General features: G+C 41.4%; 2 protein-coding genes across 7 annotated transcripts in view; one reads left to right on the top strand and one right to left on the bottom strand.

Annotated features, from left to right (window-relative positions):
• The window catches only part of LOC118361908 (zinc finger protein 143-like), a 209066-nt gene that overhangs the window by 142060 nt on the left and 47880 nt on the right, over window positions 1-19126 (top strand).
• The window catches only part of LOC118361903 (gastrula zinc finger protein 5-1-like), a 388384-nt gene that overhangs the window by 340256 nt on the left and 29002 nt on the right, over window positions 1-19126 (bottom strand). Inside the window, exons 1-3 of one of the 7 annotated variants that reach the window (XM_052485288.1) lie at window positions 16151-16574; window positions 14931-15055; window positions 8864-10974 (exon numbers count right to left, since the gene is read on the bottom strand). The exons of 1 other annotated variant lie outside the window; for it this stretch is intronic. In XM_052485288.1, the coding sequence (XP_052341248.1) occupies window positions 9679-10974; window positions 14931-15055; window positions 16151-16415 (1686 nt within the window). In that variant the 5' untranslated portion in view covers window positions 16416-16574 and the 3' untranslated portion in view covers window positions 8864-9678. Of the gene's footprint in view, window positions 1-192; window positions 324-2918; window positions 4290-8863; window positions 10975-14930; window positions 15056-16150; window positions 16596-19126 lie in introns of those variants that run through there. 5 more of the 7 variants (XM_035742125.2, XM_052485283.1, XM_052485282.1 and 2 more) reach the window with 5 other exon arrangements.

Genomic DNA, 19126 nt, shown 5'->3' with positions numbered 1-19126 from the left:
AGATTTGTACCTTGTCAGCTCGGGGGTTTGAACTCGCAACCTTCCGGTTACTAGTCCAACGCTCTAACCACTAGGCTACGCTGCCGCCCCAATAAATAAAATTGTATTTTAATAGCCGAGTGGACCCTTTCTGAAATAGACAGGTCACATTTGATGTACTGTAATTTCTAAATGTTACACTATGACACTAACCTCTATCACGATAACATGCTGGGTTGAGGTTCCACTCTCCTCATCTATAGCTATGGGTTGGTCATCTCTCCATGTATTTTGTCCCGCTGGCTTTTCAATGCTCCTGTGGCCTCCAGTGAGATGTCCTTCACCTGAGAGAGTGATTGGGGGAAAAGAGGTGGTTAGGTACTGTCAATGTTCAACACTATATTGTAGACTATTGACACTGTCTACAATTGGCAAGGATGCAAGAGAACACTTCTCATAACTTCTTGATATACTATTTATTGATTATGTTCCATGCATCACATTCTTTTTTATTTAGTATGACAATAGGAAAATCCGTAAATCAAGAATCTGGTTAGAATTTGATACTGGCCATCCCCAAATCTGGCTTCCCTACTTCTTACTTAAACTGCATACTGTATACTAAATCATACTATTTAGAAGAATGTACTGTTTAGTCAAAATTAATGCCCTAAACAACTAATACCAATTTACTAGGTTCATCCATACTATCAATGCTTCATCTAATGCGCAATTGCTCTGTTCTCCGCCATTCATTCATTTTGGTAGTACATCCCATATGTGATTGTCAGCTATTTTTGCCTGCTAAAATGCCTACTATTTATAGGATGTTATTTGACGAGACAAACAATGGACGCTATGTGAAAGGTCTATACTGAACAGAAATATAAAAACACAAAATGGAACAATTTCAAAGATTTTACTGAATTACAGTTCATATAAGGAAAGCAGTAAATTGAAATGAATTTATTAGGCCCTAATCTATGGATTTCACATGACTGTGAATACAGATATGCATCTGTTGGTCTCTGCTCTGCCGAGTCTGTATTGTGCAAGCCGGGAATTTTGTGATTGATGTTTATTTTTTAAACATTTTTTTTTCAAGTGTAAACTACCAGAATTCAGTGGCTACAGGCATACAATCGATAAAAGCTAAATACTTGTGAATTTAAAATGTGTCCCATCCATCTTGCTGTGCAGGTAGCTAGCAGGAAGCTCACTGTCTCAGCCTAGGCTAATTATTTGCTGGAAATGGTGCAGTTTAACCTCCCATCACTAGAGTAACTCATCAAGACCAAACATAACATTACAATGTAACCCAACTCAGGTGTAGCCCTACCTTAGAGGTAAGCTGTGTAGACTTGTAGGCCAACCTTCTGCGTTACAATTCAGACTTAGTGAGAAATGTGTGTCTGTGTTAGGCTGTGTGTGTGTGTGTGTGTGTGTGTGTGTGTGTGTGTGTGTGTGTGTGTGTCTGTGTGTGTGTGTGTGTGTGTGTGTGTGTGTAGGTGGCACGGCACAGGTTTGGGCATATTATTTGACACTCTAGGCCTAATCAGTTAGACCTAATAAGTTAGGCTACTGAATAGAACATAACTGTTCTATATAGACTAACTCTTACTAATTGGTAAATAGTTAACCTGATTTTTGTTCAGGATTATGTAATCCCAATTATATGTACTCTTATTACCCCTGCTGTGCGTGGCATCTTACTCCGTAGTGTAAACATTCTTAAATACTAATGCATACAGCACTGTACACTACATATTCTATGTATATAACCAGTTACCAATGCTGCTACTGCTAATCATGTTTGCACTGTTACTGTACACTTATGACCATATAAGTTGACCTTTGCGGCACTATGTACCATATTAATGCACCTATATGCTGATATTTGATGAGAGAGCGAGATGTGTATAATATGTATAAACTGAAGGTAGAAGCCTAAGTGCTACTGTTTATTCGTTTACTCCAATTGGGGGAAAGGTGGTAGGGTTTGCAGGAACTAATTTAGGTATATCCTAAAAAAAAGTGTGCATATGAATGTGTATGTATGTACATATATATATTTACCCCCAAAATATATGGGGGATTGGAAATTATGCAGAAAATTACATTGATGGAAGCAACAATCTATCCTCAATATTAAGGCTGATCCATCCCTTAAAAAATATATAACATACACCGTGTTTACAAAACATTAAGAACACCTTCATAATATTGAGTTGCACACCCTCGATCTTGAGATAGTTCACTAAATGTGTTGAAATTAAGAATCCAGACAAGTGATTTGGTGTCATTATTGACTAGGGCACAGGTGTCAAACTCATTCCATGGAGTGCAGAGTGTCTGCGGTATTTTCGCTATTCCCTTGTAAATAATTGATTCATTAATTTCACTAATTAGTATGGAATTCCCCACACCTGGTTGTCTTGGTCTTAATTGAAACCCCTGGACTAGGGATTAACCTTGACCAGTCCGCAACCTTTGACCTTGGAAAATCACTTGGAAAATAATATATTTTAGCAATAATAAGTCCTATCCTCATGAAATAAAGTGTTGTGTTCCTACGAAGCATTTCGCTACACTCCCATTAACATCTACTAACTATGTGTATGTGACAAATAACATTTGATTTGATTAGCTTCTCTATAACATGGAATACAAAGTATAACACCAGAAACGGTTTAATTTTGACCCTACTATTTACAAGTATGGGTATTCAGGAAAAATGGCCAGCGTGTCTCCGTGCAAAAATATATTTTTCTTTATTGACCTACTTGGTCAAATGAAGGTAAACATAAATAAAATATTGCAAGATAGCTTAATAATCAGGGTAAGTATTGTATATTATCCAAAAACTGACCAGGACCCAATTCTGCGTAACACATCAGAACACATGTCCAGAAGGTAACGGGGCGTTCAACAAAATGTACCTCTTGCCATTCCTCTGTATCGGTCGAGGATCTTGACACTACTGGGACGACTGGCGAGGACGCGCTCTCGTATTGTCCTCTCTGCGCGCTCCCGTGACACCTTCAGTTCCAGTAGCTGTAGTTTCCTCCGCAATCCCCTGTTTTCTTTCTGGCTTTGAGTTATTTCCAAACGAAACACTGCATAGTCATCGTCTACGAGTTTACAGATCTCTGCCACGGCTGCATTCGCTAGTACCTCCATAATCGAGGCTATTTGAGTGTGAAAAACCATACCGTTAGCCATTGTTAACTAACGTTAGCAGCTAGCTAGCGTTACCTAGATAACATCTATCAACCAAGTCCTGTCTTCAACCCGAATTAAAGACTACCCGAGTTAAGTATATTATGTTTTCCAGTTCAAATGAATCGCATTGAGTTAATAAATGTCTAAATAACAAAACAAAAACGCTAACGTGAAAATTGTTCGTGATCACTATTCACTTCCGTTTACTACTTATTTACATTTATATTTTCGGATCGCAACCAACTGAAAGGTGCATACACCGCCACCTACTGTACTGGAGTGTGAGACCACCCTCCAATTATTTTCACTAAACCTAAGCTGAATACTCTGCTACTAACCGCACTATTTGTGACGGGATTTGGGTATATAGTATACTGGTCATAGTATGGATATAGTTAGAATGTCAAAAGTTCCAGAAACTCATGCTAAATTCGCCAAAATACGAAGTACACATGCAGTGGACACTTTCCGTGCTTTTAGGACCCATAATTCAGTTCTTCCGAAAATGGGCGTGGCTTCACCTTTTCAGATTTGAAGAGAATGGCGGAAAATTTGCAGCCGAAGTCTGACGAAGGCGAAAACAAATGAATTGTTTTAACTAATGATACATTTTAAAAAACAATGTTGAGCAATGTAATCACTTTTAAAATAACTTACGTTACACGCTATGTTGGCTGACAATTTATTAGCTACATCCTTACAAACCGCATAGCATTAGAGCAGTAGGTACTGATATGTTAGCTATCTTCCCAACTTTAGTTGGCTACTAATACATCGAACTTGCCAGACAGTATTATTAACTACTACTCCGTTTTCAGAGCATTCTCGCGCAGAATAACTGATGAATTTACGAATGCTAAACACTGGATGAATATTGTCGGTGTCCCCAACGCTCGATATAAAATGAAAATGGCCAAACCAGCTCTACTAGGGCGAGTAAAATCAGAGTGAGGTGTTCTCTAGCTAGCAACAGCATCAACTTCCGGTGGACAGGTGAAGCTCTAATACGTTCAACTAGTTTGTTTACAGTATACTAACTAAAAGGAACTAATAGTATACAGTATTTTAGTATGAGTATTCGAAAACATATCTGGATTTCTAATCAAATAAATCCCTACAAACCTCACTGCTCCCAAACCCCCCACCCAATCCCACCCTAATCAAATAAACTCCCTTTCTACATCATACATTCCACAAAATATTAACACATGTTAAACCGTTTCGTCTACCATACACACATTCCAGTACCATCTTACTCTATCAATTTCAAAGAGGAATTCAATTCTGTATGCCCCAATCTCATCCTATACAACATAACTTCCTCCCTTCTGTTCCCATTACAACACTGTCTCCATACAGATTTCTTTGTATAAATGTCTCTCCTTAAGACTTTTCACCCCCTTGCCTCTGACAGCAATATTTACATTTCTCCTCTAATTAACTGCACCTGTATATCTACAATATGTTGCTTTTTTTTGCCATTATATCTACTATATAATTTAAGTAACTGGGTGGCAGGGTAGCCTCGTGGTTATAGCATTGGACTAGTAACCGAAGCTGACAAGGTACAAATCTGTTGTTCTGCCCCTGGACAAGTCAGTTAACCCACTGTTCCTAGGTCATCATTGAAAATAAGAATTTGATCTTAACTGACTTGCCTAGTAAAATAAATTCAACTTCTGTATGGGTAGGAATCCAACAAAACTGAATTTCAATACCATTTTTTTTTCTCTCTTTGTAACCCCAACAACAGCGTCATTACTTCTACCCATGAATCCTCTCGTTCTGATTTTCCAGATCTTAAACAACACAAAACTGATGCAGATTTGTACATGTCTCTGTGTGTGGAGTAAAGGTGGTCTAGAGTTTGTTTTCATCTGGTTGCACATGTGACGTGCTGGTAGAAATGAGGTAAAACGGATTTCAGTTTGCCTGCATTCAACTCCCCGGCCACTAGGAGCGCCTCCCCTGGATGAGCATTTTCTTGTTACCTTATGGCCTTATTCAGCTAGGTGAGTGCGGTCTTAGTGCCAGCATCAGTTTGTGGTGGTAAATGGACAGCTACGAAAAATATAGATAAACTCTTGGTAAATAGTGTGGTTTACAGCTTATCATTAGGTACTTTACCTCTGGCGAGCAAAACCTCAAAACTTCTTTAATATTAATATTAGATTTCGCACACCAACTGTAATTGGGATCCTGAGTGGCGCAGGGGTCTAAGGCACTGCATCTCAGTACAAGAGGCGTCATATGCAACTACATCTCAGACAGAGTTCAGTGTGTCAAATTAGAGGGTCAGTTGTCTGGACCTCTGGCAGTCTCTATGGGGGTGCCACAGGGTTAAATTCTCGGGCCGACTCTTTTCTCTGTATACATCAATGATGTTGCTCTTGTTGCTGGTGATTCTCTGAACCACCTCTATGCAGACGACACCATTCTGTATACTTCTGTCCCTTCTTTGGACACTGTGTTAACTAACCTCCAGACAAGCTTCAATGCAGACAACTCTCCTTCCGTGGCCTCCAACTGCTCTTAAATGCAGGTAAAACTAAATGCATGCTCTTCAACCGATCGCTGCCCACACCTGCCTGCCCTTCTAGCATCACTACTCTGGACGGTTCTGACTTAAAATGTCTGGTCAGACTGTAAACTCTCCTTCCAGACTCACATTAAGCATCTCCAATCCAAAATTAAATCTAGAATCGGCTTCCTATTTCACAACAAAGCATCCTTCACTCATGCTGCCAAACATACCCTCGTAAAACTGACTATACTACCGATCCTTGACTTCGGCGATGTCATTTACAAAAAGCCTCCAACACTCTACTCAGCAAATTGAATGCAGTCTATCAAAGTGCCGTCCGTTGTGTCACCAAAGCCCCATATACTACCCACCACTGCGACCTGTATGCTCTCCTTGGCTGGGCCTCGCTTCCTATTCGTTGCCAAACCCACTGACTCCAGGTCATCTATAAGTCTTTGCTATGTAAAGCCCCACCTTATCTCAGCTCACTGGTCAACACAGCAGCACCCACCTGTAGCACGCACTCCGGCAGTTATATTTCACTGGTCACCCCCAAAGCCAATTCCTCCTTTGGCCTCCTTTCCTTACAGTTCTCTGCTGCCAATGACTAGCACGAATGGCAAAAATCACTGAAGCTGTAGACTCTTATCTCCCTCACTAACTTTAAGCATCAGCTGTCAGAGCAGCTTACAGGTAGGTCATTGCACCTGTATATAGCCCATCATAGCCCATCTGTGTTTAATTGCTAAATTGTAATTATTTCGCGACTATGGCCTATTTATTGCCTTACCTCCCTAATCTTACCTCATTTGCACACACTGTATATATACTTTTCTATTGTGTTATTGACTGTATGTTTGTTTACTTCACGTGTAACTGTGTTGTTGTTTGTGTCGCACTGCTTGGCTCTATCTTGGCCAAGTCGCAGTTGTAAATGAGAACTTGTTCTCAACTGGCCTACCTGGTTAAATAAAGGTGAAAAAGAAAAAAACTGTAGTCCCTGGTTCAAATCCAGGCTGCATCACATCCGGCTGTGATTGGGGGTCCCATAGGGCGTCGCACAATTGGCCCAGTGTCGTCCAGGTTTGGCCGGGGTAGGCTGTAATTGAAAATAAGAATTTGTCCTTAACTGACTTGCCTAGTTAAATAAAGGTCAAATAAATTGACAAATAGACTGTTCTGTCTTGCTGATGGACGGAAAACCCAGTCAACTGCAAATGATCCATGTCGTCGTTCAGCCACAACTTGGTGAAACATAAGATATTACAGTTAATGTCCCACTGGTAGGATAGTCCTGAACAGAGCTCATCCTGTTTATTCTCCAATGATTGCACGTTGGCCAATAGGATGGATGGTAGAGGTGGGTTACCCACTCGTCATAAAATGATTTTCATGCGAATGACTTAGATTTGGGCCTGGTCCAGAAGCAGCAGTAAATCCTTCACATCCAACTCATTAAATATTTTTTTCCTGTCCAGTTCGAGGTAAGTAATCGCTGTTCTGATATCCAGAAGCTCTTTTTGGTCAGAGACAGTGGCAGAAAGTTCTCAGCGAAGTGCATGTGACACTGGGTACAGCTGAAGGATTTCTCCCAATGTGGACCCTTTGGTAGATCTCCACCTTCTGGGCGCAGCAGAAGCCTTTGTTACAGAACATGCTGAGGAACTGCATCTCTTTACAGTTTTTTGCCTGATGTTGCTCCCCCTCCCCGAACCTGGGCTCTAGTCCTGTCTTTTAAGTTCAATACTTAATGAAAAGGAGATGGCTGTGTGAATCGGAAGGCCCCATTAACACTGGGTCATGATCACTTAACATGTGTAATGGGGAGTGTGACTCTACATTTGTATTTGTCTCTAAGCTTTCCATTTAATCTATGAAATCTCTGCCCTGTGAGAATGTCTCCTAAATTATTATCTGCAGTCCATGGGGGAGGAACGTCGCCCTCCAATTTCACAGTCACTTAATCTACGACCAGGGTTTCTGTTAGCCGGTAAATGCCGCTTTTGAACGATTTTGTTCTTGTTGCCAGCCAAATTTCCCGGAAGAAAAAAAGATTGATTGGAAAATAATAATTTTTATTCATTGATGGAAATACCAGTCGATGTGCTTAAACTGCAAACAAAACATACTCAATGGGCTAATACATCTTCAAGCTGCTGGGGTGTGTGTTTTTCTAATTTTCCTCCCCCAAAAGATGCGAGGTCCTCATAACGGACTTCAGCAAAGTGTGCCCCGACTCGGCAAAATGTGTTTATATTGTGTTGATTATCCCCGATTTCAGTGTGCCCGCGGAGAGGGGATTCTTTCTCCAAAACCAGCCCAGCCAGCCCCAACACAGAGTAAAGATGGCTTCAAGATCGCGCCTTCTTGAGGACAAAGAGGCTGGTGTACACCTAGCTGCTTCAAGGAGTTGGACAGTTTTGACTTCCCAACAGCAGTGGCTCACTTTCAGCAGGCCAAGATCCTCCGTAAACGCACGTAAAATTAGGCTGGAAGCAAATTATTGTGTTCGTCAGGCTCCGTCCTTGCAGTTCTGCTGCCGCCTTAGGCAAGATCAACATATGCCGCCCGTGTCATGTATACTATCAAGATTCGTAATTGACTGAGACTTCAGTCGAGTAATCTGTATCATGCGCAATTGGTGCATTTCAACTGAGTTTATTCAGTAGCACTTGGAAACGAAACATCGTTGCCAACTATACACATCGGAGAGTTACAAATCACTAGGCACCCAATTGCCTATAGTAGGAAACAGAGTTGTTATTAATAAGCCACATATATCACACGACATGAGTCACGAACCCACCATAGTTCAAATTAAAATAAACGTAACATTTATTAACATCATCCAGTAGAAATGTTTTGTTATTTAATAGGCACAATGAAAATGTTCATGCCTCTCGGTTAAATTAAATTTGTTTTGTTATTTATTAATTAAATTTTTATACAAATAGCCTATGAGTAAAGGTTATTTGCAAAGTATATTATACAAATATTATATGTTCGCGTTTTATTACTGTCTAGGCGACTTGTTCTTTTAAACGTTTATTTGTATTTTTTAAATGATATTCACTTATGATTTATAGCAGGGATGAAGACACAACGGGCAATGTTTTGCTTTTCAATAAACCTGTCATGTTGGTATAAGAACATCATTCTAGTTTATTTTATTACAACTTTACAGGCAAATGTATATTCTGTTCAGATTAATTAAAATCATGTCAATGTGATTGAGGTCCATGGGTGGATGCCCTAATGTGTGAGGCACCTAATGGACATGGATGTCCTATAAATTAAAATCTTGCTGGTCACGTTGTCCGGCGCCAAAAGGAAATCCTGGACCAGATCCTCCACTTTCTTATTTAGGCACCCTTCAGAGTACACACCAGAGGTGGGACCAAGTCACTATTATTCGAGGCACAAGCAAGTCTCAAATCACAAAGTAGAACAGGTCGAGTCAAGTCCAAGTTGTGCTTTCTAAGAGCAAGTCAAGGCGAGTCACAAGTTATTTCAAGTCAAGTCACGTTTATGAAACATAAATACGTTTTAAAATACACCAAATAGCATACACTGAACAAAATATATAAACGCAACATGTAAAGTGTTAGCCCCATGTTTCATGAGCTGAAATAAAAGATCCCAGAAATCGTCTATACACACAAAAAGGTAATTTCTCAAATGTTGTGCACAAATTTATTTAGATCCCTGTTAATGAGCATTTCTCATTTGCCAAGATGATCTATGATGATCTATTGATCTATTACACAGGTGCACCTGTGTCTGGATGCAATATTCTACCCAGGAATATCCAACACTGAAATCTGTTACTCTCGTTATTCCAAATGCATCTGTGGATCTTTTCAGCTGACAACAATAAAAATGCATCTTTGACTTTAATGCAGGGTTTGATCTAAACGTCAGAAGCAATCATGCAGAATGGTAACTTTTCAATATTATACAGCGGGATGTGTTTTCTGCTGGTGTGTCCTGAGGTAGCTCCTCTCCGAGAACGTCTTCCCGCAAAGCATACTAGTGAACGGCCTCTCTCCCTTGTGGACCTTCAGGTGCATCTTCAGGTTGCCAGCCAGGGCAAAGCGCATGTGACACTGGGTACAGCTAAAGGGTTTCTCCCCAGTGTGGACCCTCTGGTGCCTCTTCAGGTCACCAGCCTGGGAGAACCTCTTCTCACACTGGGGGCAGCTAAATGGTTTCTCCCCTGTGTGGACCCTCTGGTGCCTCTTCAAGTGGTCCTGGCGGGAGAATCTCTTCTCACACTGGGTACAGCTGAAGGGATTCTCCCCTGTGTGGACCCTCTGGTGGATCTCCATCTTCTGGAGGCAGCTAAAGCCTTTGTTACAGAACATGCAGAGGAACCGTTTCTCTTTACTATTGCTTGACATTGCTCCCCCTCCCCGACACTCGTCTCTAGCCCTGTCATCAGAGTTAAATACCTGATCGAAAAAGATGCTGCCATGTGAATCATAAGGTGCCATCGATGGGGATACTGGGTCGCGATCTCTGACCGCGTGTAAAGGGGAGTGGGTCGCGACATTTACATTTGTCTCTAACCTATCCCTGCAGTCTAAGTCACTGGTGTTGCTCTGCGAGTATCTTTCCCATAAATGAGTCTTGTCTGCATTACATGTCAGAGGAGCGTCACCTTCCATTTTCACAGTCACCTCATCTATCGCTATAACGTCCCTTTTCTTATCTATGCACCCTTCAGAGTATACACTACTACTGTACTGGTTCCAGCCCCCTCTAGACAGATCAGTCTGTGTCTCTAATACCAAGGGCATGATGCCAGGGTCCATCGCTGTAGTATAAGAACGAGACAGATCATTGCCAGTCTCTAACGCATCACCCGAGTCCTCATGGGAATGAACCGTCCTTGGGCTTGGGTTTCCATAAAGTAAGTACTTTGAGTCAGGAGCAGGAGAACAGCCAGGTCTCCCCAACAACAGTATCTCTGGGTCTGATCCGTGGTCAGATCCTGTGTGTAAGAGCCTGTGTGTCTCGGTGTCTGTCTCTGACTTGAGGACGGCGTTCAGCGTTCCACTGACCTCCGTGATGCTGGGTCGGGTCCTGTGCTGGGGCGTGGTGGTGAGGTCCTCCACGGCCACAGGGGGCACCACTCCAGCCGCTGCTCCAGTCTGGATGTCTCTGCTGTGTGTTGGGTCCTCTCCTTCAGTCCTCTCCTGCTTGACCAGAGACGATCCTCCAGGACCTGCAGCCTCTGCATCTGCAGACTGACAAGAAGAGAGGAGTTGATTATCGGTAAAAGGGCCAGCCCCAAGTGGTGAGGGTAGGCAACTGCTCCGCCACGCTGACTCTCAAAACCCGGGGCCCATCAGCAGGGCTCTACACGGACCTTTTTTACAAGGAGCACATGTGAGCCTAAGATTAAAAATGTAGGAGCACAATGAAAAATATTTGCGGTAACAAGCAGTTTTCTTCATAGTAATGGCGCAAGCATGACAGTCATGAATCTGCAAGCCTCGACATTAACACTTGTTGTCCGGGACAAGTAAAAAAACAAGTCGCCGGACAAGAAAAATATAGAGGAGTTGTCATGATCGACAAGTAAAAATAATCACACAAAAAAAAATCACAATATCAAACAATTACTCCGATCAGAATTGGATCAGAGGCCAACATCAGAATAATATTAATATTTTCCATGTACATACTGAAAAAGCCTACATTTCAAAAGTGTAGGCGACATGAATGCTGGCGACAGCCTCATGTCCAAACCGATGCCGACATGAGGCGCCAGAAAATGTAGACGTTCTAACGGACAACAGTAATTTGGTCTATTCCAGGTGATGTTGATACTCCTGGGTCTATTCCAGGTGATGTTGATACTCCTGGGTCTATTCCAGGTGCTGTTGGCTGTGCCTTTGTACTACATGGATGTTGGCCTCCCCAAACTACAACTCATACTCCCTTTATTTATTGGCTTCCTGGTAAGATCCTAATTTGATAAAGCCATAAATAGTTTTGTTTCTGTCACAGGATGTGGCTGTGGGGAGGACGGCTCATAATAATGGCTGGAATGGAGCGAATGGAATGGCATCAAATACATAGAAATCAGGTGTTTATTTTATTTTATTTTTTAAATAGTTTTTCCCCCACCCTACCTTACCATCCATACCATAATTAGAGTAAACTAATGGACAACAATACTTCTACTTACAGCTATTTCTCTCACATCTAAGTTACCTGTAGTTAAATAATTATACATATATATTCCTAATTTCCCCTTTCTTCAAGTGCTACATTTTCCCCCACAGCAGCCAATTCACCACTCATTCTGATCTTAACCCCAACCCTCCGCTATCCACAGATCAACGCATCTTTCCCAGCATCATGCATTTCTATTTCCTTTTGCAATTACATCCCTCCATTTTACTATGATGTCTTACGATGGTCCCGAACCTTATAACTATTTCTAACATTTCTACTGATAATTCCCGAAAAATAAATACCTTACCCAACAGTATAATATTATTTCCCCATTGACTGATTGTTGTTGCGGCATCTGGAAAAAACACATTCTGCAGGTCCGGCTGAACCCTGATATTAAGAAACACAAGGACCATTCCTGGACCTGACTCCAAAAGCGAATCACTGATGAACAGTACCATAGAATGTTGTAGTATTGGTTCCGTTCCCTCGTGGCAGCGTCTGCACAAGGCTGACTGTTCAATTTCCCATATTTAACATTCTTTTTGTAGCAGGTATTTTATATAATAGCTTAAATTGACGTGTCAATTGTTGTACTACATGTCACTTCATAGACCCGATGCCAAGGTGTTGGGACATCAAAAACCTGTTCCCAACTGACCTGAATTTGATACAAACCTTTTGACTTTAAGTGAAACAAATTTTTTTCGATTTACACTAATCATTTGAAGTAATTTATCATTTTTAATAGGTGTCAGACAGACTAACTCTTTAAGTAACGGCATCTTCAAATTTGTGGCAGAGCGATGAGTTGGTTTTAATTTTGTATTGAGCATACACCTCCATACACCGTTAATTGCTTGAGTGACAATTTTACCGTTCTCGTTTACAATGTACTTCATAAATATTATATCCTTTGTAAAATTTTAACCAAGAAAATAGTTTATTATCTCTATCAATCCATTGGAGTTTAGCTATATTATTTGTTGCAATACTAGATCTGCTTTTTTGGGAGGATGCCATTTTAATTGTAGCCAACTCATTTAAAAAGGAGGATACTTTGATCTATTGTCAATCCATTGAAAATGTACGGTTTTAATCTACAAAAAGGCAAAGAGCCCACTCTTAAACATATGTTGGGCCTCTCTTAGTTAGTACCTTGCTAGAAAACCAGTTTGGATTTAGATAAAATGTTGGTACAATGGAGGCTTTAAGAGAGGATCAGTGCCTTCATATTTAATAGTTTTAACCCTCCAAACTCATGTTGGTTATATAAATATACTTTAATATAATATAATATATGCCATTTAGCAGACGCTTTTATCCAAAGCGACTTACAGTCATGTGTGCATACATTCTACGTATGGGTGGTCCCGGGAATCGAACCCACTACCCTGGCGTTACAAGCGCCATGCTCTACCAACTGAGCTACAGAAGGACCATACTTGTTAATCTGGTTTGCCATTCCAAATAAAGTTAAATGTTTTTTTCCTCGCATTATTTGAAAAAGGATTCTCCTGGAGACGGTAAAGCCATGAATAAATAAATATGTAAACTACGATATCACTAGAGAATTAATCAGGTTAATCTTCCTGTAAAACGGTTTTAAGATTCAATCTATTTTGCTAAGTTTTCGATCAAAGTTAATAGTTGCAAGATAGCTAAACTTTTCTGGGATATGTACACCAAGCACATCGACTTCACCATTCGGCCATCTAATTAGGAGACCACATGGCAATTTAATGTTTGTATCTTTTAGAGACTCAATCCGTAACATAGTTGGGTTTTAGTCCAGAGAAATTTGAGAAATTAAAATAGCCACTGCTAAATAGTTAATTCATTGGTTACCCAAATTATCTGCACTAACCCTATATTGCACTGACTAGGCCACCATTTCCCAAACTAGGGGTCATGAATTGAAAATGGGGTCACGAGATAAACTATGAAATAAAATACGCTTGGTTCATAGAACCCGGTTACGTCAGTAACCTCCGGTAGCCGCTAGATGCGGTTGTAATAAACAGACGGTTTCTGTTTTCGTCCTACAAATGAAGTGTTGCTCTATCGTTTGAACAGTTTAAGCTACAAAATATTATGACCCCCCCATCCCCGAAAGATAAGACTCAGGAACACATGTGTGTCTCCCTCTACAATGCCCACAAGCCTCAATATAACAGAGTGGACTAGACCAGTCAGACTGGGGAAGAAAGAACATCATCAACATAATCTTTTCTACACAGAAGATCATACAAAATTGCCTGATTTTCTGAACATCCCAATACCTTTCTGATCCCTTATTGATGTCACTTGTTCAGGTATCATGGCTTTCACCTGGATTCACATGGTCAGTCTGTTATGGAAAGAGCAGGTGTTCTTAGTGTTTTGTACACTCAGTGTAAACACACACCGAAAACACAAAACATTTTACACTCAAAATATGCAGCTGTTACTCTGTTCTTTATTTTACTCCTATTATATATCCTGATGCCTAGTCAATTTACCCTGCCCTCACATACATATCTAATACCTCATACACTGATCTGGAACTGGTACTCCCTGTATATAGCTCCACTCTTGTATTTTATTCCTTGTGTTCTTAATCGTTGGGAAGGGCTCGTAAGCCCAAATATAATTTGGATTTGACTTTGTGAATCGGGCACCACCTTACCCGTGATGTTGCACAACGGCGTAAGTCCTTCTGTAGCTCAGTTGGTAGAGCATGGCGCTTGTAACGCCAGGGTAGTGGGTTCGATCCCGGGACCACCCATACGTAGAATGTATGCACACATGACTGTAAGTCGCTTTGGATAAAAGCGTCTGCTAAATGGCATATATTATTATTATTATTAATAAGTCATCATTTTAGTCAAAGTATGATATATTTGGGCTTGAAGTGACAAATCCGAATGTGTGACTTTGGATGTTTCCGTCAGTCTTACGTGTCTTTTCCTATGAGATGAGGTGCCAATTCGGGCCACATTTGATGTACTATAATTTTTGATGTAATACTGATACTAACCTCTATCAAAATAACATGCTGGGTTGAGGTTCCATTCCTCTCATCAACAGTGATTGGTTGGTCATCTCTCCACACATTGGGTCCCGCTGGCTTCACAAAGCTCCTGTGTCCTCCAGCAAGATGTCCTGAGAGAGTGATTGGGGGAAAAGTGGTAGTTAAGGCAGGTACTGTCAATGCTCAAAGCAATATTGTACACTATTTACTGTTTACAATTGGCTAGGTAACACTTCTCATAACTTCTTGATATGCTATTTGTTGATTGATTATGTTCCATGCATCACATTATTTTAATTGAGTATGAAAATAAGAAATTAAGTAAATAAAGAATCTGGTTAGAACATGATACTTCATGGCAGTGTCCGAAATCTGGCTTGCCTAATACTTACTGCATACTGTGTAATAATCGTATTACATACTATTTAGAACCTACCGGTTAGTAAAAAATAATACAGTAAGCAACAAATGCCAACACACTAGGCTAATCCATTGTCTTACATTAGATAGTGTGTCGATTCTGCCTGCACCCCGTTAAGGGACGACGCCACGTGACGTGAGACAGTGGGGCTCAATGTACTTTCAAGACTGGGAACTCGGAAATAACCGAGGTCAAATAATGACATCAGTGATCTTCAGGTAGGGAAGTCGGAGCTCTAGAAAGATGCCCGATTTTCCGACTTGCAATTTCCAGTCAATTTTCCGAGTTCCCAGTTGTTTTGAATACCGAGAAGTCTGAGATGTACTTGTTCTGAATCGTTATGAACTCGGCAAGATACTGATAATGCGTCATCTAATTTTCGATGTTTCCCGCCATTCGTTCATTTGGTAACACATCCCTGTTGTCAAACTCATCAGCTGTTGTCAAACACAAGTGAGTCTTACTCGAAAGTGTGCATTGACTTCTACTAGATGAAAAGCCGACATGACTATAACATACTAGCATTCAAAGCATACTCAATTTTAGAAAATTCACATACCTAAAATACCTACAATTTAAAACGCAAATATAGGTATTTGGACAAGGTAATTTTGTCTTCGTGCAATAATACTTTTCTTAATTGACCTGCCTGGTAAATAACAAAAATGGTGCAAGATGGCTGTCAGGGAAGTATTGCATACTATCCAAAAACTGACCAAGTTCAAAATCGGGTCAACACATCTGAACACAAGCAGAGGGGAACAGGGCGACAGGCCGCACAGCCTCGGCATTCAGCAAAATGTACCTCTTGCCATTCCTCTGTATCGGTCGAGGATCTTGACACTATTGGGACGACTCGCGAGGACGCGCTCCCGTGATACCTTCAGTTCCAGTAGCTGTAGTTTCCTCCGCAAAGCCCTGTTTTCTTTCTGGCTCTGAGTTATTTCCAAACGAAACACTGCATAGTCGTCGTCTACGAGTTTACAGATCTCTGCCACAGCTGCATTCGCTAGAACCTCCATAACGGAGGCTATTTGAGTGTGAAAAACCATACCGTCACAGTTAGCCATTGTTAGCTAACACGAATTAAACCCAACCTGAGGTAAGTATGTGATGCTATGCAGTTAAATTAACGATGGTCCAGTGTGTTATTAAACGTCTAAATGACAATAACCTTAACGTGGAAATTGTTATTGGTCACTTCCGTTTGTTTGGCGTCATAGCTCAAAGGGTGCGGTTAAATGAAAAAGTGATGCGCGCTGTTCTGTGAATTACGGTTTAGGCTTATTACGCAACACGTCAAATCTCCTATGATCAGTTTCTTTCAAGCCGAGAGGAGAAAATTACAATGAATAAATGTATTCCATCTACATTACCTCAATAAGTTAAATATTCAATTGTCCTTGTTCTAGCCTAGGTTTACTGTCTCTCTAAACATAGGTATTTACACAACAAGCCTGTTTAAAATGGTAAATTAAAGGATTAATGAGAGGTATGTGGTTAATTACCCTCTTAGCCCAAGACACTCAACATAACTACGGTGCATTAGGAAAGTATTCAGACCCCTTGACTTTTTCCACATTTTGTTACATTACAGCTTTATTCTTAAAATGATTAAATTGTTTCCCCCTCAATTTACACAACATAACCCATCATGTAAAAATGTTTGCACATTCATAACAAATAAAAACTCAAACATCACATTTACATAAGTATTCAGACCATATACTCAGGACTTTGTTGACACACCTTTGGCAGCGATTACAGCCTCAAGTCTACAGCCTCAAGTATGAAACTACAAGCTTGGCACACATGTATTTGGGAAATTTCCCCCCATTTATTTTCTGCAGATCTGCTCAAGGTCTGTCATGTTGGATGGGGAGCGTCACTGCACAGCTATTTTCTGGTCTCTCCAAAGATATTAGATCAGGTTCAAGTCCGGACTCTGGCTGGGCCACTCAAGGATATGCAGAGACTTGTCCCGAAGCCACTCTTGCGTTGTCTTGGCTGTGTGCTTAGGGTTGTTGTCCTGTTGGAAGGTGAACCTTCGCCCCAGTCGGAGGCCCTGAGCGATCTGGAGCAGGTTTTCATCAAGGATCCCTCTGTACTTTGCTCCGTTCATCTTTCCCTCAATCCTGAGTAGTATCCCAGTCCCTGCTGCTGAAAAACACCCCCACAGCATGACGATGCCACCACCATGCTTCACTGTAGGGTTGGTGCCAGGTTTCCTCCAAACGTGACTCTTGGCATTCAGGCCAAAGAGTTACATCTTGGTTTCATCATACCAGAGAGTTGTGGTCTGAGTCTTTTAGGTGCCGTTTGGAAAACTCCAAGCGGGCTGTCATGTGCCTTTTACTGAGGAGTGGCTTCTGTCTGCCCACTACCATAAAGGCCTGATTAGTGGAATGTTATAGATATGGTTCTCCCATCTCCACAGACAAACTCTGGAGCTCTGTTAGACTGACCATTGGGTTTCTTGGTCACCTCCCTGACCGAGGCCCTTCTCCGCCGATTGTTCAGTTTGGCCAGGTGGCCAGCCCTAGGAAGAGTCTTGTCGATTCCAAACTTCTCCCATTCAAGAATGATGGAGGCCACTGTGTTTTCGGGGACCTTCAATGCTGCAGAATTTTTTTTGCTACCCTTCCCCAGATCTGTGCCTCGACACAATCCTGTCTCGGAGCTCTACAGACAATTCCTTCAACCTCATGGCTTGGTTTTTTCTCTGACATGCACTGTCAACTGTAGGACCTTCTTCTATAGACAGGTGTGTGACTTTCAAAATCATGTCCAATCAATTGAATTTACTACAGGTGGACTCCAATCAAGTTGTAGAAACATCTCAAGCATGATCAATGGAAACAGGATGCACCTGACCTGAATTTCGAGTCTCATAGCAAAGGGTCGGAATACTTACGTACAATTGTACCGTTTATTACATTTTTAATACATTAGCATAAATGTCTAAAAAAACTGTTTTTGTTTTGCCATTATGGGGTATTGTGTGTAGATTGATGAGGGAAAAAATGTATTTAATCCATTTTAGAATGTTGTTACGTAACAAAATGTGGAAAAGGTCAAGGGGACTGCATACTTTACGAATGCCTTGTATGTCAGCTAAATAATGGTTCCGAGATGTCCTCTGTCTAAATCTCAAGCCACACTGCTACGATTTCTCCCCATTGTGGACACTCCTATGTCTGATAAGGCTACTCAGGAAGGAGAAGCTCCTGTAACATACTTTGCACTTGAAGGGCCTCTCCTTGGTGTGAACTGTCTGGTGCTTCTTCACATAGTTCGCCTCAGTAAAGCGCTTCCCACAAGTGGGGCAGGCGTATGGCTTGTCTGCGTCCGTCTTAACACTCGGCCTCCCACGTTGTGACCCAATGACACCACAGGTGGCAGAAGCAGGAGCCACCACCCTCAGGTGGTTAGTCTTTGCGCTCCTTCCTTGAAATCTAGCCGTTGTTTGGGTGTTGTTGGCATTGTGTGCTGTGTTATAGGCTAGGTACGTCTTGTGAACGCCCATCCTGAACCTGTCTGTATTGATGGGGTAACCCTGAAGTAGCTGAGGAAGGCTAGACTCAGGTACAGGCACAGGCCTTCCATGAACCCAGTCGCAAGGCATTTGACGAGACCCTAAAGAAGACAGACTTCCTGTTAGAATACCCCCAGGGGGTTCACCCACCACTGTCTGTGAAGACTGAAGCCCAGGGAGAGCTGCTCTGTTCATCATGGATACTGTGGTGTTTGTATCATAGGAACAGGATGGTCTCTCTCTATC

This window comes from Oncorhynchus keta, chromosome 29, assembly GCF_023373465.1.
Source record: "Oncorhynchus keta strain PuntledgeMale-10-30-2019 chromosome 29, Oket_V2, whole genome shotgun sequence".
In the NCBI taxonomy this organism is placed as follows: domain Eukaryota; kingdom Metazoa; phylum Chordata; class Actinopteri; order Salmoniformes; family Salmonidae; genus Oncorhynchus; species Oncorhynchus keta.
The sequence above is the reverse complement of the archived record's forward strand: the minus strand, read 5'-3'. Positions and strand labels throughout refer to the sequence as shown.